Source organism: Pan paniscus, chromosome 4 (genome assembly GCF_029289425.2).
Source record: "Pan paniscus chromosome 4, NHGRI_mPanPan1-v2.0_pri, whole genome shotgun sequence".
In the NCBI taxonomy this organism is placed as follows: Eukaryota; Metazoa; Chordata; class Mammalia; order Primates; family Hominidae; genus Pan; species Pan paniscus.
Window position 1 is genome coordinate 133626179 of NC_073253.2, and position 26116 is coordinate 133652294.

At 43.2% G+C, this 26116-nt stretch overlaps 1 protein-coding gene across 3 annotated transcripts in view; it reads left to right on the top strand.

The window, feature by feature from the left end:
* Window positions 1–1757: 1757 nt before the first annotated feature.
* Window positions 1758–26116, top strand: part of KDM3B (lysine demethylase 3B) — an 84512-nt gene continuing 60153 nt past the window's right edge. The window contains exons 1-3 of one of the 3 annotated variants that reach the window (XM_008954713.7): window positions 1758–2060; window positions 21732–21899; window positions 24123–24236. In XM_008954713.7, the coding sequence (XP_008952961.4) occupies window positions 1869–2060; window positions 21732–21899; window positions 24123–24236 (474 nt within the window). In that variant the 5' untranslated portion in view covers window positions 1758–1868. Of the gene's footprint in view, window positions 2061–18202; window positions 19106–21731; window positions 21900–24122; window positions 24237–26116 lie in introns of those variants that run through there. The other 2 variants (XM_034960581.3, XM_034960580.3) reach the window with 2 other exon arrangements.

Consider the following 26116-nt stretch of genomic DNA (forward strand, 5'->3'; position numbering starts at 1 on the left):
CTTGTTAATATAGGAAAGAACATAAACTCCATGAGGGCAAGAGTTTTGTTTTATTCAGTATTGTGTCCCCAACACTTTGGGAAGTTCCTGGCACATGAAAAGTGCTGGCCACATTTGTTGAATGCATTTCCCTTTTGCCTTTCCCATCCGTGAACTTAGGTACATTTCTGTCTCTCTGCTGTGAGAAACTAGCCTTGGACATTGGGGCAGTAGTTAAATCTCTGTATGGGAGAAAATCCCAGCAGATAATTTTGATAGAAAAATTGCAAGGCAGATAGATCTTGTATGGATTCACCCTTGTTCCCCTCCTACCAACTACAGCTTATGGGCCATGTGCTTTAAGAGGTGGCTCTCAGCCCAGAAAAACATTCTGAGTCAGGCCTCAGGTTGGCTGTGGGAGATGGAAGTTAAAAAGAAGTGGAGGGAGGAATGTTTCCTTGGTGCTCCACAGGGTTGGTTCTAGAATGATTTTCCTATATGTTTTATACTTTAGTAAAAGTATAAAGTCAATAGTTGGTTACCCCTCTCCCCAAGCCTTTGTTACAAGAAAAGTAGGTCAAGGGTGTAGACAAGGTTATGGACAGGAGATAGCTGGGGTAGGCACAGAAGCCTTGGAGAAAGAACCAGCTACCACTATTTCCTGTCTGTAGGGAAAATCAAAAAGTCACTTTTAGAACAACAGTCATGGGTTATTACTATACCCTTTATCTTTTGTATCCATTTTGTGTATACTCAGTCTCTGCATCCATGAGACCATGGAATGTGCTAGTCCCTGATATTGCCAGCTTTAAATGATTGAGGCAATTTCCTGTTGCTTATTGTGGGTAACAATCTAGCCAAAAATCTCAGCATCTCACTTTCTCTGCAGGCTCCTTTTCTAATCAGGAGCTATCAGTCTCCCACACCTGTATTAAATGCATTCAGATAAGAGTTACAGAATTTTCTTTGCCCCCAGCCCCACTAATTCCATGGTAAGATGGAGTGCTACTAAGAGAACCCCTTTACTGTTGGTCTATTTCCAGTTCCCCTAAGAGTTGAATGGAGAAACACGTAGACTTAATAACATTGGCGGACTAGGAAGGGGAAGAAGTTAGGTCGGTTTTAGGAAAAACACCAAGATGTTGGGGGGCACGTTGGCCTTCAGTCAGTGGAAAGAGTGGCATTATACATCCAACGGAAGTAATACATTGGCCAATTGGAAAGGAACCTAAGAAGTGCTGGCAGTATAGAATGGGATGGTGCTGTTATGGGCCATTGAGAAGGAAGACATTGTGTCCCATGGACCAATGGGGAGAACATTTCCTACAAGACAGCAGGTAGGAGCTCATATTTTCAGAATAGGAAATCAATGGGGGTATTGGAGACACTAAATAGCTCAAAACATCCACTCTCTAGGTACCTTGCCCCTCACCCCCTTACCCCGTAAATGTCTTTGGTATCCGAGGAGAGCAAGCTAAAGCCCTCTCATATATACGACTCCCTGAAGGAAGATTGAGACCAGGGATGATGCCATGGGGAAGCTGAAGGACCCGCCCACTTCCCTACCCCGGCCGGACCTGCAATTCCCCTCCCGACCGCAGGGGGCACTGCAGGCCCCGGGGAGATTGGGGCGGAGCGCTGCGAGGGGCCAGGAGCTGCCGCCCCGCTCCAGAGCGCGGGGGGCGCTGTGCGGGGCCCAGGCTGCGGCTCCGCTCCCGGCCACGGGGGGCGCTGCGCTGCGCCGGTGGTTGGTGGTGGCTGTTGGGGGGGGTGGGGGGGAACGGCGGCCGCGGGTGGTGCGGAGGGAGGCCTTGCGGGCGGATCGGGCGCTTGGCGGCGGAGGTGGTGGGAGGCGGCGGGCGGGAGCGCGGGTCAGGCCGGCCCCGGCGATGGCGGACGCGGCGGCCTCCCCGGTGGGCAAGCGGCTGCTGCTGCTGTTCGCGGACACTGCGGCCTCAGCCTCGGCCTCGGCCCCCGCGGCGGCAGCGGCGAGCGGAGATCCGGGGCCTGCGCTGCGCACTCGAGCCTGGCGGGCCGGCACGGTGCGGGCCATGAGCGGGGCGGTGCCCCAGGACCTAGCGGTGAGTGGCGGCCGAGTCGGGCACTCGAGGCCGGGGCTGCGGGGCCTGCGGGCGGCCTCCCCGGGGGCCTTTGTGAGGGGGCGGTGGGATGGGGGTGACCCATTTCCGTGCCCCCGGGTCTCCTTAGCGCCCCCCGCCGGCACCTCGGCACCCCGAGCGCTTGCCGGCATGGCTTCCGCGTCGGGGTGTGCGCCCCGGTTTCCCCCGGGGGGCGGCCAGGGCGCCCGGAGCTGCTGCTTGCAGCCAGCAGGCCCCGCCTCCTGGGCGACCCTTTTCTCGGCGTTCCCCCCAACACGCCTTCGGAGCAGGCTCTCGAATCTTGAGCTCCCGGGAGGCTCAGAGTTCGGCCAGTGTTGCCGCTGCCCTCTCGAAGACGCGGACCTGTGGTCCCCAGCCTCTCCCAGGAGACCTGCGCCCTGTTCCTTTTCTCCCAGAGCCCCAAGTGGGGCGGGAATGTGGGCAGTTATGGGAGGCACGGAGGCTGCAGTTGGAGCTGGTCGGGGCTTTTTTATCTGGCAGTTACTTCCTCATCTGAGCTGGGTTTGGCCTGGCGGTCTCCAGAAAGGCCAGCTCTCGGCACTGTCTCGAGCTCTCCTCTCCTTTCCTTAACGCTTCTGGGTGACAGGAGCTGCAGTTGTGGCTGTTTTTGTTAAGTTTGAGATCTTTCTTAGTGGCCGAACGGGGCTGCTGGGTAGTGCTTTTTGCTCCCAGCTCAGCTACTCCCCCAACCTTGGGAGAGGTTTTGTTTGGAAACTTTGTGTTTGGGCTTGGCCGTTTTTGAATGCCTTGGTGTGTTTTGTGATTAAAGTTGTTCAGTCATACAACTTAACTAGCATTCGGGATCATGATGTGTTATTCTCGTTAATGTGGCGGTAAAATATAGTGTTTGAGTTTTGGCAAGCCACTTTATTTCCTCATTTTGATAGGGGCCCTAGCTTCTCTGGTGAGATAAGGCTATGAAAAATGGTGTGTGTGCGTGTTGGGGCAGGGGGTGGTCTTTTGGAATGTAATAGATCAGCAAGCAGAAAGTAAATTTTCTTGATGAACTTGCTTTTGCAGATATAAACGGGAACGCAGTTTGTGAGATTTGGAAGTAATGTTGTAGGCTTCCGATGTTCATTTTTCTTCCTATTGATCAACGGTGTTAGATTGTCCTTTTTCACTAATATACAAGCTTTATGGATTTTTTTTGTGGATGGCTTAGGCTTTGCTTCTGCTACTTGGGTTCATTTGCTTTGATTTTTCTTCATGCTGTATAAGAAACGTTACTAGGACATTTATAAGGCCTCAGTGGGGCAAATTTGCAAAAAGATACTAAAAATATAAGGGGATGGAATGATGATTAAGACTGGGATTTGGATCTCTATTCCTCTGCGCTTTCTTTAAAAGATGGCTGGGATGGGAAAAGAAGTGTCCATTTCAGATTCATTCTACCACCTTGGAGGCAAAACATACTTAAGATCCACTATTATATGCATACTTTGACCTAAGGCCTACTTTGCCCTAGCTATTCATTGGGGTTTTTTTCTGGTCCTTGCAGTGGTCGTCTCGTTTCCTCCATCAGATGAATTGCTAATGAGCTCTGCACCTGAAATGGCTCCCCATTCACTTTGTCGTTTGCTGTGCTCCCTAAGGGCAGAGGATTTTGGAGCTCACTTCCTTGCTGGACACCCACTAAGCTAAATACTGAATAATTTTACCACTGATCCCACGGAACTGGGTTCTCAAACCAAGTAAAAAGTTGCAGTGATTCTTGGAAATTAAAGCAAAGAACATTACAACTGTGTTGAGGTCTTGCATAGGGCTGTGTGAATGTAGAAGCAAAGGCAGGTTTGTATTTTGAGAATACATTTATGCTTGTCTTACATGTATATCCAGGGACATAGATGAGAAAACAGCCAGACCAAAACTCAGAGCCTTTAGATTTTTTCACCAGCTTGCAAAATTGTTCAAGAATTGGTATTTTGTTGAGGTTCTATTAATGACAATGACCAGTGGAGGATGAGAATGGGCCGTTTTCTTTTATTCTCATTAAGAGAGATTTCCTTTGGACCGTAGGCATGTGGACCTTTCCAATTTGCACCACACACGGTAGTAAACACAACTGTCTTCCAATCAAAAGTGTTCTTCCCGTACTCAAGGGTGGAGTTTGCAAGCAGCTGGCCTGTGATTGGGCAGATTTTCATTCAGTTATGTTTAAGATGTTTTCAGGCATGCTTGGTTTTGAGTAATGCCTAGCAGGGCGCCCCCTTTTAAGGATGAGTAATTGAGGGTTGGATGAATGAGTTTCTGAAGTGATTGAAAACACACTTCTTAATTTTAGATTCCACGAATACATCTCTTTCTAAATACTTTTTGATTCAGATATCCTATAAAATACAGTACTGATCCATTAAATGAAACCTTTTTTGGAAAACAGTAACAAAGCCAAGTGCTACCTTAAGGTGAGATGTGAAAAAAAGGAGTCAGGATCCTGTTGATTGAGAGTTTTGTTGATAAGGTTCTCATAGGTGGACATCTTCACCAGCAGAAGCCATGCTGACAAATTACTCAGATGTTTAGCCAAGGCATGAAAACAGCTTTCCCCCCCCTTTCTCCTGGAATAGTAATTTTATTTGTGTTTTAAAATGGGCCTTTTATGTTTTTAGAATTAGTTTATGGGTTTTTATGCATTTATCTCTGGCTTTTCTTTCCTAATCTGGTGTCCTCTTTGTGTTCCTAAATCATTATTGGCTCATGTAAGTTGCAGAGACCTTGGGACCGTCACGTATATGGGTATTGTACATAAAACAGACCAAAAGAAACCCATGGATTTTCCTTTTTTTGGTTATAAAAGCAAAGCTTGTAATTTGCAAAATGTCAAAAAAAGGTTTACACAAGAAAAACCAGCAATCTCTTTGCTCATCTTTCTTAATGCTAGTACAAAAAACATGAAAACATTCAACCGTATACAAAGAGTTTCCTTTTTTTTTAGCCAATGGTGTCCTACTGCACAATATTTGCACCCTGCCTTTTTTTTCTTTCATTTGACAGTATACCATGGGGATCAATACTTACAGATTTTACTCATCGTTTTTGGTAACTACTTTATATTCCATAGAATGGATGTACCATAATTTATTCAGTTATTCCTCCTGTTAATGGACATTCAGGTTATCTAAAGTTTTTTTGGCAGTATAGACAATGCTGTCATTAATATACTTGTATACATATTTTTATGTAATCCAGGTTTTATTTCTGTAGTTTAGCAATCCAGGATTGAAATTGTTTGGTTAAGAAGTATATGTATTTTTTATTTTATTACATAATGCCAGGTTATTTTCCAGTAGGTGTATAGCATTTCCTACTCCCACCAACAGTACTCAGGGTGCTTGTTTCTCTTTACCCTTGCCTTCACTGGTATCATCAGTCTTTCTCATTTTTGCCAATCTGATGGGTGAAAAACAATATCCATAATTTTCATGACTATTTGTCCTTTTTTTCCATGTGTACTGGCTTTTTCATTTCTTTTATTTGTTACTTATGGATATCTTTTGCTCATTTGAGAAAAATAGGAGTTGTCTTACCACTCTCTGCAAGTTCTGTGCATGGATATTAACTCCTTCACCTGCGTAGTGGGTTGTATTTTGTTTCATTTGTCTCTTGACTTTTTTTTTTTTTTTTTTTGAGACACAGTCTCACTGTGTCACCCAGGCTGGAGTGCAGTGGCTCCATCTCAGCTCACTGCAACCTCTGCCTCCCGGGTTCAAGCGATTCTCCTGCCTCAGCCTCCCGAGTAGTTGGGACTACAGGCGTGTGCCACCACGCCCAGGTAATTTTTTGTATTTTTAGTAGAGATGGGGTTTCACCATATTGGCCAGGATGGTCTCGATCTCCTGACCTCGTGATCTGTGCCCACCGCGACCTCCCAAAGTGCTGGGATTACAGGCGTGAGCCACCGGGCCTGGCCTCTTGACTTTTTTTATGGGTTGCTTTGCTATACAGAAAAATAAGAATTTTATGTTATCAGAATTATTGGGCCTCTTTTTGTTTGTTTTGTTTTTGAGACAGAGTCTTGCTCTGTCTCCCGGGCTGGAGTGCAGGGGCATAATTACAGCTCACTGCTGGGCTCAAGCAATCCTCCCAGGGACTACAGGCGTGCGCCACCGGGCCTGGCTAGTTTTTGTATTTGTTGTAGAGATGGGGTTTCGCCATGTTGCCCAGGCTGGTCTGGAACTCCTGGGCTCAAGCAGTTGCCTGCCTCAGCCTCCCAAAGTGCTGGGATTCCAAACATGAGCCACTGTGCCTGGCCTGACTTTTCTTAATAGTTTAGGATTACTTGACTGGGAAGGAATCCCCATCTTGAACCTATATAAATATACTTTAAAAAACTTTTTTTTTTTTTGAGACAGGGTCTCACTCTGTCGCCCAAGCTGGAGTGCAATGACACAATCACAACACACTGCAGCTTCGACCTCCCTGGGCTCAGGTGATCCTTCCGCCTCAGCCTCCCAAGTAGCTGGAACCACAGATGCACACTACCACGTCTGGCAAATGTTTGTATTTTGTATAGAGATAGGTTTTGCCATGTTGCCCAGGCAGGTCTTGAACTCCAGTCAAGCAATCTGCCTGACTTGGCCTCCCAAAGTGTTGGGATTACAGGCATGAGCCACCATGCCCAGCCAACATTTTTGTTTATTTTTACCTTTAGATTTTTGGTCCATCTGGAATTTATTTTTTTATTTTTATTTATTTATTTATTTTGAGACGGAGTCTCACTCTTGCCCAGGCTGGAGTACAGTGGCGCGATATTGGCTCACTGCAACCTCTGCCTCCTAGGTTCAACCAATTCTTCTGCCTCAGCCTCCCAAGTAGCTGGGACTACAGGCATGCGTGAGATTAGGTTTCGCCATGTTGGCCAGGCTGGTCTGGAACTCCTGACCTCAGGTGATCCACCCACCTCGGCCTCCCAAAGTGCTGGGATTACAGGTGTGAGCCACCGTGCCTGGCATGGAATTATTTATTTATTTATTTATTTAGAGACAGAGTTTCACTCTTGTCGCCCATGCTGGAGTGTAATGGTGTGATCTCGGCTCACTGCAACCTCTGCCTCCTGGGTTCAAGCGATTCTCCTGCCTCAGCCTCGCAAGTAGTTGGGTTGGGATTACAGGCGTCCACCACCATGTAATTTTAGTAGAGATGGGGTTTCACCATGTTGGCCAGGCTGATCTCGAACTCCTGACCTTAGGTGATCTGCCTGCCTCGGCCTTCCAAGTGCTGGGATTACAGGCCTGAACCACCGCGCTCGGCGGGAATTTTTTTTCTTTCTTTCTTTTTTTTTTTTTTTTTTGAGACGGAGTCTTGTTCTGTTGCCCAGGCTGGAGTGCAGTGGCGCGATCTCAGCTCACTGCAACCTCTGTCTCCCAGATTCAAGTGATTCTCCTGCCTCCAGTCCCAGTAGCTGAGATTACAGGCATGCACCACCACACCCAGCTAATTTTATTTATTAGTAGAGACGGGGTTTCGCCATGTTGGCCAGGCTGGTCTTGAACCCCTGACTTCAGGTGATCCACCCGCCTTGGCCTCCCAAACTGCTGGGATTACAGTCATGAGCCACCGCACCCAGCCTTTTTTTTTTGAGTGGTTTTATCTGTCATCCAGGCTGGAGTACAGTGGTGCAGTCATAGCTCACTGCAGCCTCAAATTCCTGGGCTCAGTTGGTCCTCCTGCCTCAGCTTCCTGATTAGCTGGGACTACAGGTGCACAGCACGATTCTCAGCTTTTTATTTATTTATTTATTTATTTTTATTTTCATTTTTTTATTATTATTATACTTTAAGTTTTAGGGTATATGTGCACAATGTGCAGGTTAGTTACATGTGTATACATGTGCCATGCTGGTGTGCTGCACCCATTAACTCGTCATTTAGCATTAGGTATATCTCCTAAAGCTATCCCTCCCCCCTCCCCCTACCCCACAACAGTCTTCAGAGTGTGATGTTCCCCTTCCTGTGTCCATGTGTTCTCATTGTTCAATTCCCACCTATGAGTGAGAATATGCGGTGTTTGTTTTTTTGTTCTTGCGATAGTTTACTGAGAATGATGATTTCCAATTTCATCCATGTCCCTACAAAGGACATGAACTCATCATTTTTTATGGCTGCATAGTATTCCATGGTGTATTTATTTATTTTTTTTTTTGAGACACAGTCTTACTGTGTCAGCCAGGCTGGAGTGCAGTGGTGCGGTCTTGGCTCACTGCAACCTCCACCTCCAGAGTTCAAGTGATTCTCCTGGCTTAGTCTCCTGCGTAGTTGTGATTACAGGCGTGTGCCACCATGCCCGGCTAATGTTTGTATTTTTAGTAGAGACAGGGTTTCGCCATGTTGTCCAGGCTGGTCTTGAACTCCTGACCTCAGCTGATCTGCCTATCTCAGCCTCCCAAAGTGCTGGGATTACAGGTGTGAGCCACCGTGCCCCCCCCCCCACTTTTTTTTTTTTTTAAGAGATTGGGTCTCACAATTTTGCCCAGGCTGGTTTCAAACCCCTGGCCTTAAGTGATCCACTCAGCTCGGCCTCCCAAAGTGCTTGGATTACAGGCATGAGCCACTGCACTTGGCCTGGAATATTTTTGTAATTGGCAAGTGAGATGAGGGACCTAATTTTTTTTCTGCTGAGTGACCAGTTGTGGCAACACTAATTTTTTTAGGTAAACCATTCTTTCCTTTCTGTAGGTGTAATTAAATGATGCTGTACGTGTAGTATCACTTGGTTTTGAATGTGTAACATAGTTACCTCATGTATCCAGAAGTTACCAGAGAAGTGAAAGCATATCCGCCCTATTTTTTTTATCCCTTAATCTTTCATCTCTGTTTCAAGGAAAGACGGATTCTAAAATACTCCTTTCCTTTGATTAGAGATAATGTAATAATTGTAGCAATGTCTAGGCTAGTACTATGTTTCTTCTATCTGAGAGTCTTCCAGGAGGAGTGAAAGTGTATCTGCCTTCTGTTTTTACACCTCCCCACCCAACCTTTCTTCTCTCTCAGGGTGGGGTAGGTAGACTCTAAAATACCTCTCTATTTTGTTTCTAAATAATGTAATAATTATAGTCAGGTTCAGGATAGTACTATATTTACCGTATTTCCAGTGTACAATTCGCTACCTATGGTCAAACATAGAATTTCAGCCCTAGTTGAAATGGGAGTTTGTGGTTTTAAAAATGTTTGTGTCCTTTTATTACTTACAATTCCAAAAGTTAAAACTCTGAGTGATACCTTGATACTTATGCTCTATTTATTAATGTAAATAGAATATGTTTTTGTGATTCTGTGTATGGTTAGAGAACTTTAAATAAAAATGACATTGTACTTTTTGACATTAAGACTATATATACTGTTTAATTGTGAGCCCGTCTAAGCACACTCATCATCTTAACTCTCCCCTTACAGCATCAGGTCTGTTTTTGAAACACTGAGCCATGGTTGAGTTTTTCAGACACTCAAGCACTTTGTATAGTTGATTTTTTTAAAAAAGATTGTGTGTGTGTGTGTGTGTGTGTGAATTTTAATAGTTCTATTTCTTTTTTTTTTTTTTGAGACGGAGTCTCACTTTCACCCAGGCTGGAGTGCAGTGGCACAGTGTCGGCTTGCTGCAACCTCCACCTCCCGGGTTCAAGTGATTCTCCTGCCTCAGCCTCTTGAGTAGCTGGGATTACAGGCAAGTAACTCGGATTACAGGTGCCTGCCACCACGCCTGGCTAATTTTTGTAGTTTTAATAGAGACAGGGTTTTACCATGTTGGCCAGGCTGGTCTGGAACTCCTGACTGCAAGTGATCTGTCTGCCTTGGCCTCCCAAAGTGCTGGGATTACAGGCGTGAGCCACCACGCCCGGCCATTAATTTCCATTTGTTTCTAAGGGACTTGCTTCACTAACTCCCCACCTGCCAAGGGTTCATTCCCTTTTTTTTAAATACACAGCTTCCTGGGTCTCTTCTCCAACTTGTAGTTTATTTATTTAGTTCCCCTTCCACCAGCAGACTCAAAATGGTGGGTAAGAAACATGGCATTTTCCATTGTGATTTTCTTTGCAACAGCTGGGGTGGGTTCTATATAGGCTTTGCTTCCACAAGGCCTGGGGGATGCAACACCTGTTGATGCTTCTCAGTTTTCCGCTGCCTTTGACAGGTTGGTGGTTTTTAAGCCCTTTCCACTGTACCATCCCTACTGCCCCTGGTGCGAAAGCATCATCTTTTGCTCTTGATCTCTAGGTGGGTAAAACCTGCCTGATTAGTAGTGATTCAGATAGTGTGACCTCCTTCAGTTTTCTAAGGGCTGAAACTCCTTTTTTTTTTTTTCCTTTTTTCATGACTTCAGAGGTAATCAGGCTCTAGGGGACTGATTCTCTCTAACCAAACTCTGGAGACTGAATTGTAAATCCACATGCAAGGTTATTAATTTACAGTGGGAGGTATACCTATCCAGAGATCTGCATAGAGCCCCTTCCTGCTCTGCTCTAGAGACCAAATTACTGTAAGAAGGGTCCTCGATGTGCAAAGAATTGGACAAGGGAAATTGGGTGTTGCCAAAAGGCTGTTTAAAGCAAGCAGCCTTGATTTTGGTGATCCTTCACTTTTCTAGTATTTTCTGGCTTCCGTTGCTTTGTTCCTTCTTTAAACTTTTCTTTTAATGCTGTCATCCATTGAAATCCTATACAGAGAAAAGAAAGCCTGCTCATGCTTCAGGCCCATGCATCCTAGGAGCTACAAACCCTATAAGCCTTTCTGATTCCCCAGCATGTTGTTTTTATTCTTTGTTCCTTTAGCACTTTGTGGATACCACTTTTTGGAATATTTATTGTAGTTTTTCTTGTTATAGATATGTGTAGCAAGATGTATAGCTTGTGAAGAAGTTCAGGAAACGCCACCCCAAAATATGCTGCATTGGATCTCAAACTGAAGGCACTTGGGGAGCAGCAGATGGAGGGCTGTCTCTGAACTTACTTCATCTACCTAAAGACACATCCTCCAAAAGGAACTCTAGGCCGGGTGCTGTGGCTCACGCCTGTAATCCCAGCACTTTGGGAGGCTGAGGTGGGCGGATCACTTGAGGCCAGGAGTTCGAGACCAGTCTGGCCGACATGACAAAACCCTGTCTCTACTAAAAAATACAAAAATTAGCCGGGCATGGTGGCGCACGTAATCCCTGCTACTCAGGAGGCTGAGGCACAAGAATGGCTTGAACCTGGGAGGCAGAGGTTGCAGTGAGCCAAGATTGCACCACTGTACTCCAGCCTGAAAAAAAAAAAACAAAAGAAGGAACTCTATTGTCATGAATCCCTTCCGTGCTAACCTTATCAACCAGGGAAGATTAATTCCTATCACAGGAGATGAGACTGGAGGTCTATATCACATGCAGAAAGACAGCCTTAGCTGTCACCTGTTCTTCTGAGGGCCCATTGATTTTTTTTTCCCAAAAATCATTAAGTCGGGTGCAGTGGTGTGCACCTATAGGGAGGATCACTTGAGCCCAGGATATATATATGCATGTATGTATACACACACACACACACACACACACACATACAATATCTTAAGTGAATAGTGTATGTGGTTTACTCTCCCCTAAGTTGCCTATAAGAAATATAGAAATATAATTATTTCTATGGTTTTATGTTATATAATTATTTCTATAATTTTATTATATAATTTTTCTATAATTTTATAGTATAATTATATAATTATTTCTTTTTTATATACTTTAAATTTTAGGGTACATGTGCACAACGTGCAGGTTTGTTACATATGTATACATATGCCATGTTGGTGTGCTGCACCCATTAACTCATTTACATTAGGTATATCTCCTAATGCTATCCCTCCCCTCTCCCCCCAATAATTATTTCTATAATTTTATATGATAATTATATAATTATATAAAACATATTTCTATAATTTCTATAGAAATATAAGAAAACTTCTCAGTCTCACTGGGTTCTGGGTATTTACTTTTCCTTGTTGTGATGCCCCTTACATGTAACAAATTTGTATTATTTTTCTTTCCTTAAACTGCTGACTGTTTATTTCAATCACCTAACCCTCAGAAGGTAGAGGAAAAGTCTTCCATCCTCCACACTTGCTTATCTATTCTACTAGATAGTAAATTCATGGAGGTCAGGAAACACGGATTTTTCTGTTTTTTCTCTTCTATTCCCTGACCACTCTGTCTAAAAAAAGTAGAACATTTTGAAGCCCCTATTAGGCTGATGTTCACTTCCGATTTATTACGGAATTTCTACTCCGTGGCCCCGTTGTCTTTATAATCTTTAAATTTTTTCTTTTACATGTTTTTATTGATATGGACTCACTGTTAATTTTTTCATCTTGATATTGGAATCACATTTGGGACTCCAATCCAAGGTACACTGGCCCTTAGTTTTGTGATTTGCATCTGGGTTGTTTTCTTAGATTTGAAGCATTTGGTATTTTCTTTCTCTGATTCTAAAGTAATACATGCCTATTATACAAAGTGTAGAAATTATTCTAATAATTTTTTTTTCTTTTTTGAGACGGAGTCTCGCTCTGTCTCCCAGTCTGGAGTGCAGTGGTGTGATCTCGGCTCACTGCATCCTCCGCATCCCGGGTTCAAGCGATTCTCCTGCCTCAGCCTCCTGAGTAGCTGGGATTACAGGCTCCCACCACCACACCCGGATAATTTTTTGTATTTTTAGTAGAGACGGGGTTTCACCTTGTTAGCCAGGATGGTCTCGATCTCCTGACCTGGTGATCCGCCCGCTTTGGCCTCCCAAAGTGCTGGGATTACAGGCGTGAGCCATTGCGCCTGGCCTCATACTGCATTTTTAATTTTGAGTTTTGCTTTTTCATTTAATGTGGCAGTTATTCTATTTAGTTTTTCTTTTCTTTTTTTTTTTTTTTTTCGAGATGGAGTCTCACTCACTCTGTCGCCTAGGCTGGAGTGCAGTGGCACGATCTGTGCTCACTGCAACCTCCGCCTCCCGACTTCAAGTCATTCTCCTTCCTCAGCCTCCCAAGTAGCTGGGATTACAGGTGCCACGCCACCATGCCTGGCTAATTTTTGTATTTTTAGTAAAGATGGTGTTTTGCCACCTTGACCAGGTTGTTCTCAAACTCCTGACCATAAGTGATCTGCCTGCCTCAGTCTCCCAGAGTGCTGGGATTACAGGTTGTAAGCCAGCGCACCCAGCCTGTTATTTTCCTTTTTTACTAAAAATTATTCATTTTATGGGTGATTTTAATTTTCTTGGTGCTTTTCTCTATTTTCCACAGGTAATTCATGTATTGCTTTTATAACGCAAAAGAAAATAATAAATGCTGTGCAAGGAATTTGAATGTAATCTTATGAACGTAATTTTTTTTGGCTGAGTAATTTAACTCTTCCCTTTTCGTTGGCTATTAAAGTTGTTTCAGATTTTAGGCTTCATCTATAATGCCATGGTGAGCATTTTTGTGAATAAAACCTTTTCAGTGTTTAGGGTTATTTATTAGGATTATGGTCCAGAGTGGTATGATAGACACTGAGTATGTACATGTTTAAGATTCTTGATATATAGCAATTAAAAAAAAAAAGTCATGCCAGTTTTTACTCTGACCTGAGTTTGCTTATGGAATAAGCATTTATCTGGAGCCCATATTCTGCTACGCATTTAAAGTCTTTATTTCATATAATCCTAAGGCAATCCTTTGAGGTCTTTATTGTCCCTATTTATAGGCAAAGGAAGTGAGGCTCAAAGAGGCTGAAGTGACTTGCTCCAGGCTACACAGTTAAGAAATGGGAGAGGTGGGATGCAAATCCATATCTATCATTCTACAACCCCTGAAAGCACTATACGTGCTGGAGTTTTTATTCAGGTTATTTCCTTTGTTCCATGTACTTCACATTTAATTTATTCAGGATGTTAGAAAGTAGAAAACTTTGGGGATAATTGGTAGAAAGCTATCTCTTGAGAATCAAAGAAACTGTTAAGAGAAAATTATTTTTTATTTGAAAACAGAGGTATTCAACTCATGCATCTTCGCCCACCTTGACAAGATATCCCACAGTTGTGTAACATTATTTTTAACAGAGTTTACATTTTGTTTGGAGTATAGGTAGGAAAATTGGAAAATTTAGGAGCCTTGGAAAGTTATCTTTGATTTCCTTTACCATCTCACAATCATCACCATATCCTGTTATTTTTATCTCTAATTTCTCAAATATACTTTACATTCATACAGTATTCTTTTTTTTCTTTCTTTCTTTCTTTGAGACAAAGTTTCGCTCTTGTCGCCCAGCCTGGAGTACGATGGGGTGATCTCCACTCACTGCAACCTCTGCCTCCGGGGTTCAAGTGATTCTCCTGCCTCAGCCTCTTGAGTAGCTGGGATTATGGGTGCCTGCCACCACGCCCGGCTAATTTTTGTATTTTTAGTAGAAATGGGGTTTCACCCTGTTGGCCAGGCTGGTCTCAAACTCCTGACCTCAGGTAATCTGCCCGCCTCGGCCTCCCAGAGTGCTGGGATTACGGTCATGAGCCATGGCGCATGGCCTATACAGTATTCTTATTGGCTTAGGTCTTTTAACTGGGTTATTACTGCTTCGTAATTGGTCTCCCTGCTTCCAGTTTCTTCCATCCATATCTTCCAACCTGACCCCAAAAGTAATTCTTTCCTCTTTTAAAAAAAAAAAAATATATAAATACATTATTTTAGTCCAGGGGCAGTGGTTTACACCTGTAATCCCAGCACTTTGGGAGGCCAAGGCGGCTGGATCACTTGAGGTCAAGAGTTCAAGACCAGCCTGGCCAACATGGTGAAACCCCATCTCTACTAAAAATACAAAAATTAGCCGGGCGTGGTGTTGCTTGCCTATAATCCCAGCTACTCGAGAGGCTGCGGCACAGAATCATTTGAACCCGGGAAGCGGAGATTGCGGTGAGCCTAGATCGCGTCATTGTACTCTAGTCTGGGTGACAGAGTGATACTGTCTCAAATAAATAAATAAATAAAATCTTTTTAAAAAAGGAAACATCTACTGATGAGGCTAAAATACTGTTCACTCTCTCATCCCAACCCTCCTACTCACAATCCCCTCCCCTCAAATAATCTGCAACTTGCTTTTTTCCCCTCACATAATATATCTCAGTCATCTTTCCACATTAGTCTATTAGATAGATCTCATTTTTTAAAACTCCTATTATTTATTCCGTAGTATAAGTTGTATTTTAGTTATTCACCTAAGTATAAAATGCTTTATAATTTTCATTTTGATTTCCTATTTAAACTGAGTTTTGAGAACTTCCCCCCATTGTCTTTCCTTTTTCTTTCCTTCTTTCTTTCTTTTTTGAGACAGGGTCTCACTGTTGTCCAGGCTGGAGTGCAGTGGCGTGATCATAGTTCACTGTAGCCCTGACTTCCTGGGCTCAAGCAGTCCTCCTACCTCAGCCTCCCAAGTAGCTGAGACTTATAGGTGCACACCACTATGCCCAGCTAATTTTTTATTTTTGTAGAGACAAGGTCTCACCTATGTTACCCAGGATGGTCTCAAACTCCTAGGCTCAAGTGATCCTCCCACCTCAGCCTTCCAAAGTGTTGGGGATTACAGGCATCAGCCACCATGCCTGGCCCCCATTATCTTTCTATAGTTTACTAGGTCTCCCCACCACCTTTAAAACTGTCAGTGCTCCTTCAAGGCTTATAGAGGCAACATAAACTCAGATAGGTCTAGGGAGGAACTAGACTTGTGAGAAACAGCTGGGTGACAGACCAAAAGATATAGTGGGCATTGGCAGCTGCTGGAGAGTGCACACGCTGCCTAAAGATACTCAAATGCATAATATAAACAAACGAAAGAACACTCCTGGCCAAACAACATCTTTGTCAACAGGTTTCAATTTTTCAACCATTAATATGCCAGTCAAAGCTCTTTACAGCTTACTTACTAGCCTCCTCCTCCTACTACTCCCAGAACACTTGATCTGCGTTTATTTTTCTCTGCCTTTGTACCTGCTGGAAAGTCTTTCCTTCTGTTTTCTGCCAGAAGGATGCAGCTTGTCCTTTAAGACCCAGTTTGTATACTACTACCTCTTCTGTGAAACTGTTCTGGTTTCCCAAGGCAGATGACTTGTCTAATCTAACATAGCCTATTCAGATCTTTATTATTACCCTGATTACTTCGCACTGTAATAATTTCTGTACCTCTCTGTTGGGCTCATCTAGGGTGTGAGTCCCTACTGTCAAGTTGCTACTTTATTTACCTTGATATTCTTGGCCCTGTCAAGTGCTTCACTTATAAGAGGCATTCCATTTTTGTTAAGAGTGTGAATAAATGAATACTGTTATTAATTATAGTAAGAATGGCCTTGAGAACAGCCAGAATCCAAACTGATGATTACATGACAAATATGAAGCCCCATATCACTTAGATTACTACCATCTGATTTTGTCCAACTTAGGATAATATATTTTATTTTTTAAAAACTTATTTAAATGTCACTAAAATGAATATAAATCACATGTAGACCACAAAGAGAAATGAAAGCAAGAGTTTTAACACTAACTTTTCTTAACTAATAAAATACTTTACTTGGAATCCTTGGGTCCTAATCGAAGCATGTGTTGTACCATTTGCTACTTTTACTCTGATAGTAGAAATTTAATCAGACTTTTAAAAAATATTTCTTAGCTGATCATGGTTTGTATTAATCGGGCTTTTAAAAAATTATCTCAGTGGGGCATGATGGCTCACCCCTGTAATCCCAGCGCTTTGGGAGGCCGAGGCAGGTGGATCACGAGGTCAGGAGTTCGAGACCAGCCTGACCAACATGGTGAAACCCTGTCTCTACTAAAAATACAAAAATTAGCTGGGCGTGGTGGCAGGCACCTGTAGTCCCAGCTACTCAGAAGGCTGAGGCAGGAGAATCACTTGAACCCGGGAGGTGGAGGTTGCAGTGAGCCGAGATCGCACCACTGCACTCCAGCCTGGGCAACAGAGTGAGACTCCATCTCAAAAAGAAAAAAAAAAAAATCTCAAACTGTTTAACTGTTTTAGTCCTCCCCTACTAAGATTATCAACCTCCCTTGGTCACCTCTGACTCAATCCAATCACTACCCTTATTTTTGCTAGTTTATATCCCTTCTTTGTATCCTGTGGCCTGGCCACTACCATTAAGGGTATGTGTTCTATGTACTTAGATTTAAAATGGTTCTTCTTCTTCTTTTTCTTTCTTTCTTTCTTTCTTTTTTTTTTTTTTTTTTGGAGACAGGGTCTCACTCTGTTGCCCAGGCTGGAGTACAGGGGCATGATCGTAGCTCACTGCAGCCTTGAACTCCTTGGCCCAAGCTGTCCTCCCATCTCAGCCTACTGAGTAGTGGGGACTACAGATGTACCCCACCATGCCTGGTTATTTTTTTCTATTTTTTTTGTAGAGACAGGATCTTGCTATGTTGCCAGGGCTGGTTTTGAACTCTTGAACTGCTGGGCTCAAGTGATCCTCCCGCCTCAGCCTCCCACAGTGCTGGGGTTACAGGTGTGGGCCACTGCGTCCCACTTGAAATGATTCTTTACTTTGTATGCTCTAACTCTTTCATTTTTGTAGCTAGGAAGCGAAGTACAGTCCTGGGCCAGAAATAAGCTTCACTCTTGGGGGAATATGTTTACATATATCCATAGTCCATATTTACATATATCTACATTCCATATTGCTCTCAAAACAAATTCATATTATCAGATTGGAGCTGTCATTTGATCCCAGAATGTGTAGTACAGGGTTGTTTCAGATTTAACACTTTATTCCATGTCCTTTGCTGAAGTAAGGTAAGAGATAATTGCCCTTAAATTAGGTAAAATGTAACTCCCAGATATTTTAGCTTTTTCCTAATGTTTTTAGGTATGCGATAATAGTATTGAATTCTTGAATATTAACTTTTTAAATATTCAAGTTCTTATGTACAAAGAATAAAAATCATTACAGCTTTAGCCCAGTGACTTATTTTACTGTTGTTCTTGTATTTGTGTGTTGCTACAACTTAGAATGTTATGATTCCTATGTTGATTTTTAAAGTGGTTGGCAGTTTAGAACTATACATCATGGCACCTAGCCATACACCATGGCACCTAGGTTACCATGGAACCTCAACCTCTGGTTTTCTGAGGACACCTGGTAGAGTACTGTGTCACTCAGGGTCAGATCCAGTCTGGGCATTGAACATTCCAGACTGCTTTTCATGGTTTGCAAGGTCTTGTCTGTCCTCCAGCCGTTGTATCCTCCTGACATCAGTTCATCTTTGTGATGGTAGCACTTCTTTTCTCTGGTTCAAAATTGAAGTCATTTTTTAATTCTCCCGTACTCCTACATTCAGCCAGTCATCAAGCTTTGTGATAGGGCTCTTGGATTCTCATAAGCACAAGTCACTTCCTTCCTCATGTTATTACCCCCAACTCTGGGTCATGTAAGAACACTCCCTACTACTCCCCCACCGTATACACACACAAAAAACCTTTTAATGATAGTTGCACGCACACACCCACACCTCCCATTGACAGCTGGATGAAGCCCCAATCTTTTATCCAAGTGTTCAAGATCTTCCACATCTACTCCTAGCGTTTTTAGCCTCATTGGCTACTGCTTCCTTCCGACAGTGTGTTAAATAGGTCCTGACCATCCCAGAGCTTAACTGGGGCTTTTGTTGTCCTCAGCCTCTATCAGTTCCTCTGCACATCTGAAGTGATCTTATGCCTCTGAATACCCACCATACCTTATTTTACCCTATTTCTGTTTATCCTGTGACATACTATTGCCCAAGTAGTGCTTTATAATCAACCAAAATGCTTAGAATCTGTTCCTTTATTTAATTTTCACAACCACTCCATGAGGTAAGAAAGATGTGTCATATCACACAAGAGGAAACTAAGATTTGAGGAAGGAAAAGTAAGTTGTCTAAGTTTTGCAAGAGAGTGGAACTGAGACACTAATCCAGGCCTCCTGGAACATGAGCTCCAAGCTTTGTACGTTATGCTGCCTTTCTTGGTGCCGGAGTCTGCACTTAAATGTAAGTTTGAATATATCTCTCTCTTTCCAGTTGCTTGTAAGTTACTTGAAGGCAGGGGCTATGTCTTATTCCCCTACAACATGTATGTATGAATAAGCCTATTTATATATTAAATATAGTACAGTTCAGTGTTCTGTCCTTTTTCTTAGTAAAAATCATGCTTCTCTCTGAGCCTTGCATCTCCATCTTTTTATTAAGTAGAAATGAAGCTTACTTTTCTCATTGCTAATTTCTTTGTTGGAGTATTACAGATAAAAGAACTAGAACTTTATAATGAATTTAACTTCTGGGATAACTTTTTAGCAATGCAGTTCACAAGTATTTATTGCCTGTGAAGAGATTAAACCGATAGCTAGGCTACTGAGCTATGGTTCCATACTTTCCAAGTATAAATTTCCTGAATTTTCATATCATTATAATTTTTATGTTGGTTACTTGAGAACATGTATACCAACAAAAAAAAAGCCATTGTGAATTCAGTAATATTTTTCTTCATATTTTTTCCACTGTGGTAAAATACACATAAAATTTTATTAAGTTTTTAATGGATTTGAATTTTAATACATCATCTACATGTATTTGAAAAATCATAGCACATACATCTGCAAGACCTGGCATTCACTCTACAGGAAATGCTTGGTGCCCCTAGTACTTACAGATCCTCCTGGTAACTCCACAGTTGCCAGTTGGGAGTCACATGTATGGGGATTCTAATATTGTCCTGCATTACTTAGTGTTGCCTTAAGAAGTTTCATGTGAGTGTGTTTTTTTTTTTTCCAAGACCGAGTTTTGCTCTTGTTGCCCAGGCTGGAGTGCAGTGGCACGATCTCAGCTCACTGCAACCTCCGCCTCCTGGGTTCAAGTGATTCATCTGCCTCAGCCTCCTGAGTAGCTGGAATTATAGGTGCCCACCATCATACCCAGCTAATTTTTGTATTTTTAGTAGAGACAGGGTTTCACCATCTTGGCCAGGTTGGTCGTGAACTCCCGACCTTGTGATCCACCCGCCTCGGCCTCCCAAAGTTCTGGGATGGCAGGCATGAGCCCCCGCGCCTGGCCGCATATGTAGCTTTTGATGCTGTGTCGACTCATCTTCAGAAGTCAGAATTTATATAGAAAGTCAAAGCTGGGGCCAGCCAGGGTAGCTCACGCCTGTAATCCCAGCACTTTGTGAGGCTGAGGCAGGAAGATTGCTTGGCTCCAGGAGTTTGAGACCAGCCTGGGCAACATAGTGAGACCCTGTCTCTACAAATAATCAAAAATTACCTGGACATGGTAGTGTGTGCCTGTAGTCTCAGCTACCCAGGAGGCTGAGGGAGAATTGCTTGAGCCTAGGAAGTCGAGGCTGTAGTGAGCCATGATTGTGCCACAACACTCAGTTTGGGCAACAAAGTGAGACCCTGTCTCAAAAAAAAAAAAAAAAAAGTCAAATCTAAGCATAATATTTATTAGAAAAATGTAGCTTCATTTAATGTAATCTGCTTTCAGAGCTGTATAAATACAGTGCCTACTTAAGTATATTTCAAGAAGTGGAGTATCTGTTCAGGGAAGAAGAAAGCATTGTTGTGACTACAGCAAGTGTCTGCTAACAGATGTGAGATTACTGCTGACTGTTGCACTTAAGAATCCACATGCAGCTGGGTGTGGTGGCTCATACCTGTAATCCCAACACTTTGGGAGGCCAGGGTAGGAGGATCACTTGAGCCCAGAAGTTCAAGACTGGCCTGGGTAACACAGCAAGACCCTATCTCTACCGAAATAATTAATTTTAATTTAATTTTAAATTTTAAAAAAGGCTGGGCACGGTGGCTCATGCCTGCAATCCCAGACTTTGTGAGTCTGAGGTGTACAGATCCCTTGTTCAGGAGTTCAAGGCCAGCCTGGGCAACATGGTGAAACTGCGTCTCTACAAAAAATAAGCCGGGCATGGTGGCACATGCTAGTAGTTCCAGCTACTTGGGAGACTGAGGCAGGAGGATCTTTTGAGCCCAGGATGTGGAGGTTGCAGTGAGCTGAGATCACGCCATTTCACTCCAGCTTGGGCGACAGAGTGAGACCCTGTCTCAATCGATCAATCAGTCAATAGAATCCACACGCAGGAACGGGAGGGCAATGTTTTTCAGCATTTTATCTTTTTGAATTTTTGCCATATGCATACATCACCTATTCAAAAAATAATTAAAAGTTCACAGTCATTTCAATAGAAGTATTAAAAATGTCTTCCTATTGGATTATGAGCTTTTTGAGACCAAGAAGTATGCCAGATTCCTTTCTGTATTCCTGAACCTAGTATAGTACCTTATATATGGTAAGCCCTCAGCTAGTATGTGTAGATACGAATTAGAAACTAAGAGTTGCAAATTTCAGTAGGGACATGACTAAAAATTACTGAATGACTGTGAATAGTTCATGCCTCCTTAACTCTGTTCCTCCTTTTCAGAATGTGGCTGAGACCAGCTTCCTGGCTCTGAAGATCAGCTATTATTGACACCCATTAAAATAACTTAAACACAAGTTAGAATTATTCCTAGTCAGTTGTTCAAAACAGTGGGGTTTATGTTCATTTATAAGTATAGTGTGAGATTTTTCCAAGTGTGACTTCCAAACTGCTTTTTATCTCTTGCAGATCTTTGTAGAATTTGATGGCTGTAACTGGAAGCAACACTCCTGGGTAAAAGTTCATGCTGAGGAAGTTATTGTGCTTCTGCTGGAAGGGTCTCTTGTATGGGCGCCCCGTGAGGACCCAGTCCTTCTCCAGGGCACTCGAGTCTCCATTGCACAATGGCCAGCCCTGGTGAGTGGCTTTTACTGGGTGGGAACATGTCTGAGCTTTACTCCTATAATATAACTATGACATGTTAGGGACAGAGTATGTGTAAGAACTACATACTTTGTCCTTAACGTACATTTATTCTGAAGCTACTAATGCAAAAATTAGGAGCAGTCTTTTCTCCTTTGTCCTCCAAAATGTTTTATATTAGGTGATATTTGATATGAAAGAATTTTTTTGGCCAGACGCAGTGGCTCATGCCTTGTAATCCCAGCACTTTGGGAGGCTGAGGCAGGAAGATCCCTTAAGCTCAGGAGTTTGAGATCACCCTGGGTAACATGCCAAAACCCCATCTCTACAAAAAATACAAAAATTAGCTAGGTCTGGTGGCACATGTCTGTGGTCCCACCTACTTGTGGGGCTGAGGTGGGAGGATGGCTTGAGCCCAGGAGGTTGAGGCTACAGTGAGCCGTGATTGTGCCACTGCATCCAGCCTGGGGGACAGAGTGAGACCCCTGTCTCAAAAACAAAAAAAACAACAATGAAAAGAATTTTTTCACCTTTAGTCTTTTCTCAGAGCAAGGTTTTGAAACATTATTTGTAACCTTTAAAGTTTTTTTTTCAATTATGGAGTGAAAATAGCATTATAAAATTTATTTTATTTTTTGAGACAGGGTCTGGCTCTGTCACTCAGGCTGGAATGCAGTGGTGCAATCAGAGCTCACCGCAACCTCTGACCCCCAGGCTTAAGCCATCCTCCCACCTCAGCCTCCCAAGTAGCTGGGACTACAGACACACAGCACGGCACCCAGCCTAATTTTTGTATTTTTTTGTAGGGATGGTTGCTCATCATGTTGCCTAGGCTGGTCTTGAACTCCTGGTCTCAAGCAGTCCACCTGCTTCAGCCTCCCAAAGTGCTGGGATTATAGGCATGAGCCACTGTGCCTGGCTGTGTGTTATAAAATTTAATTGTGAGACTATCCATTTGTTTCTGTCTGTCTTATTAGCAAAGTATAGGTATAAATGGTAACTTCTAAAAAATCCTGATTTTCATGTGGCTAACCAAATTAAATAAATAATATTCAAAACAATTTTTTTAACTGATTGATGGTATATGTCATCACTTACTAAACTGTCTTTTCTTTTTCTTTTTGTCTTTTGTTTTTTGTTTTTTTCTTGAGACAAAGTCTCACCCTGTCACCCAGGCTGGAGTGCAGTGGCACGATCTAGGCTCACTGCAACCTCTGCTTCCCGGGTTCAAGCGATTCTCTTGCCTCAGCCTCCCATGTAGGTGGGATTACAGGCATGCGCCACCATGCCCAGCTAATTTTTGTATTTTTAGTAGAGACAGGGTTTCACCATGTTGTCCAGGCTGGTCTTGAACTCCTAACCTCAGGTGAGCCACTACGCCCAGCCGTTTCATTTGTTTTTGTTGTTAAGATGGAGTTTCGTTCTTGTTGCCCAGGCTGGAGTGCAATGGCGCGATCTCGGCTCACCACCCCGCCTCCCAGGTTCAAGCAATTCTCCTGCCTCAGCCTCCCGAGTAACTGGGATTACAGGCGCCCACCACCACTCCCGGCTTATTTTTTGTATTTTTAGTAGAGACAGGGTTTCACCGCATTAGCCAAGATGGTCTCGATCTCCTGACCTCGTGATCCACCCGCCCCGGCCTCCCAAAGTGCTGGGATTACAGGCGTAGCCACTGCGCCCGGCTTCTCATTTGTTTTTAAGGCCACTTTCCAGTTGAACTTTTAGGAGAAGCTCTTGTATAAGTGCATGTGAGGTCTCTTCATGACTTTTTTATAGGCTATTTATTTATGAAATGGTAATATGAATTAACCATGCATATTTATGCTGTTAATTATTTTATAAATTTCACAAAGATTTCAAGAGTTCTGAGATGATAACAGTATAACTCTTTATTCTGGGAATTTACTATAATTTAGCTCCCTTGAAGCCTAATAAGATTAGCCTGATCCCTAGGCAGAATTAGGAGAATTTCTGATTCCTCTTGTCCTTTTTAGCCAATAAGAGTATTGAGCTGACTTTCTGCATTAGTTAGCTTCCCATGACTATTTGAGGGGTAGATGCTAGGTTGGGAATGTTTCCAAGGACTTATGCTTTAGCTTATCTGTATTTACTGGGATGAAAGATATAATAATTATTTCTTTGAAGTTAGAGATTTGTTTGAATTGCTATTTTTTTATTCCCAAGTTCTAATCAATTTCTTGTCATTGTACTTCACAGACTTTTACTCCCCTTGTAGATAAACTGGGTTTGGGTTCTGTGGTTCCAGTGGAATATCTTCTGGATCGAGAGCTTCGGTTCCTGTCAGATGCCAATGGGTTGCATCTGTTTCAGGTATTTAACACTTGCTTTAGTCTTGAGCCTATTATTTTTTTCGTTGCTAATTTCTTTGTTGATATAAATATAGGTGTTTCTCCTTTTACTGGGTGGGAACATATTAGCATTTCTTTTATTACTTCCTCCAATAAATATGCTGTGCCTTTTTTATTTTATTTTATTTTATTTATTTATTTATTTATTTTTGAGACAGAGTCTCTATCTGTCCCCCAAGCTGGAGTGCAGTGGTGCGATCTCAACTCACTGCAACCTCCGCCTCCTGGGTTCACTCCATTCTCCTGCCTCAGCCTCCCGAGTAGCTGGGACTACAGGCGCCTGCCACAAAGCCTGGCTTATTTTTTTGTATTTTTGGTAGAGACGGAGTTTCACCATGTTAGCCAGGATGGTCTTGATCTCCTGACCTCATGATCCGCCCGCCTCGGCCTCCCAAAGTGCTGGGATTACAGGCGTGAGCCACCGCGCCCAGCCTATTTTATTTTTTTGAGACAGAGAGTTTTGCTCTTGTTGCCCAGGCTGGAGTGAAATGGTGTGATCTTGGCTCACTGAAACCTCTGCCTCCTGGATTCAAGCAATTCTCCTGCCTCAGCCTCCCAAGTAGCTGGGATTACAGGCATGTGCCACCACACCCAGATAATTTTTGTATTATTAGTAGAGATGGGGTTTCACCATGTTGGTCAGGCTAGTCTCGAACTCCTGACTTCAGGCGATCCACCTGCCTTGGCCTCCCAAAAGTGGTGGGATTACAGGTGTGATCAACCACGCCTGGCATTTTTAAATTTTTATTTATTTATTTATTTTGAGAAAGCCACCTTGGCTGGAGTGCAGTGGCTGCATCTCGCCTCACTGCAACGTCCACCTCCCGGTTTCAAGTGATTCTTGTGCCTCAGCCTCCCAACTAGCTTGGGATCAAAGGCACATGCTATCACATCTGGCTAATTTTTGTAGTCTTAGTAGAGACGGGGTTTTGCCATGTTGCCCAGGCTGGTCTCAAACTCCTGGCCTCAAGTGATCCACCTGCTTTGCCCTCCCAAAGTGCTGGGATTACAGGCGTGAGCCACCATACCCAACCTCCCTGTGCATTTTAAAGTTTTTCTGCTCCCTTGCAAAGTACTTTTGGTGGCTGAGGCTTCTTTCTTCTACACAGCCCCACCCTACCTTAAAACCACCCAAGATTTAAGAACACAATTCTGAGTCCCTTCAGAAGAGGTGGCTTCGGCCAGGCGTGGTGGCTCACACCTGTAATCTCAGCACTTTGGGAGGCCGAGACGGGCGGATCATGAGGTCAGGGGATCGAGACCATCCTGGCTAAAACAGTGAAACCCCATCTCTACTAAAATACAAAAAAATTAGCTGGGCGTGGTGGTGGACGCCTGTAGTCCCAGCTACTCGGGAGGCTGAGGCAGGAGAATGGCGTGAACCTGGGAGGCAGAGCTTGCAGTGAGCCAAGATCGTGCCACTGCACTCCAGCCTGGGCGACTGAGTGAGACTCCATCTCAAGAAAAAAAGAAAAAAAAAAAAAAGGCAGAGGTGGCTTCTCCAAGGTGGCTGTTTGTGTAACTTGAGTCCGAGGGGGCCTATTCATTATTGACATCCAGGAGTTTGGACTGGTTCCAAGCAGCATGAAGTATCATAGTTACAAAGAAAAGGGACAAGTTAATAGTTAAAACAAACCAGCGTCTGAGTTATAGTTTCAGAATTTAGGGAAATGTATTTATTTTTCACTTGTAAGGGTTGCTGTCTGCAGGAAGAAAATTAGGAGACTCCTAAGAGTTTTACTGTCTTACTGAGACAGACCAGAGCAGTTATTTCCTAAACTGTCTTCTGTGAGATGTTAATTATGATTTCTTTGTTGATATGTCTTCCCCGCTCGTTAGGTT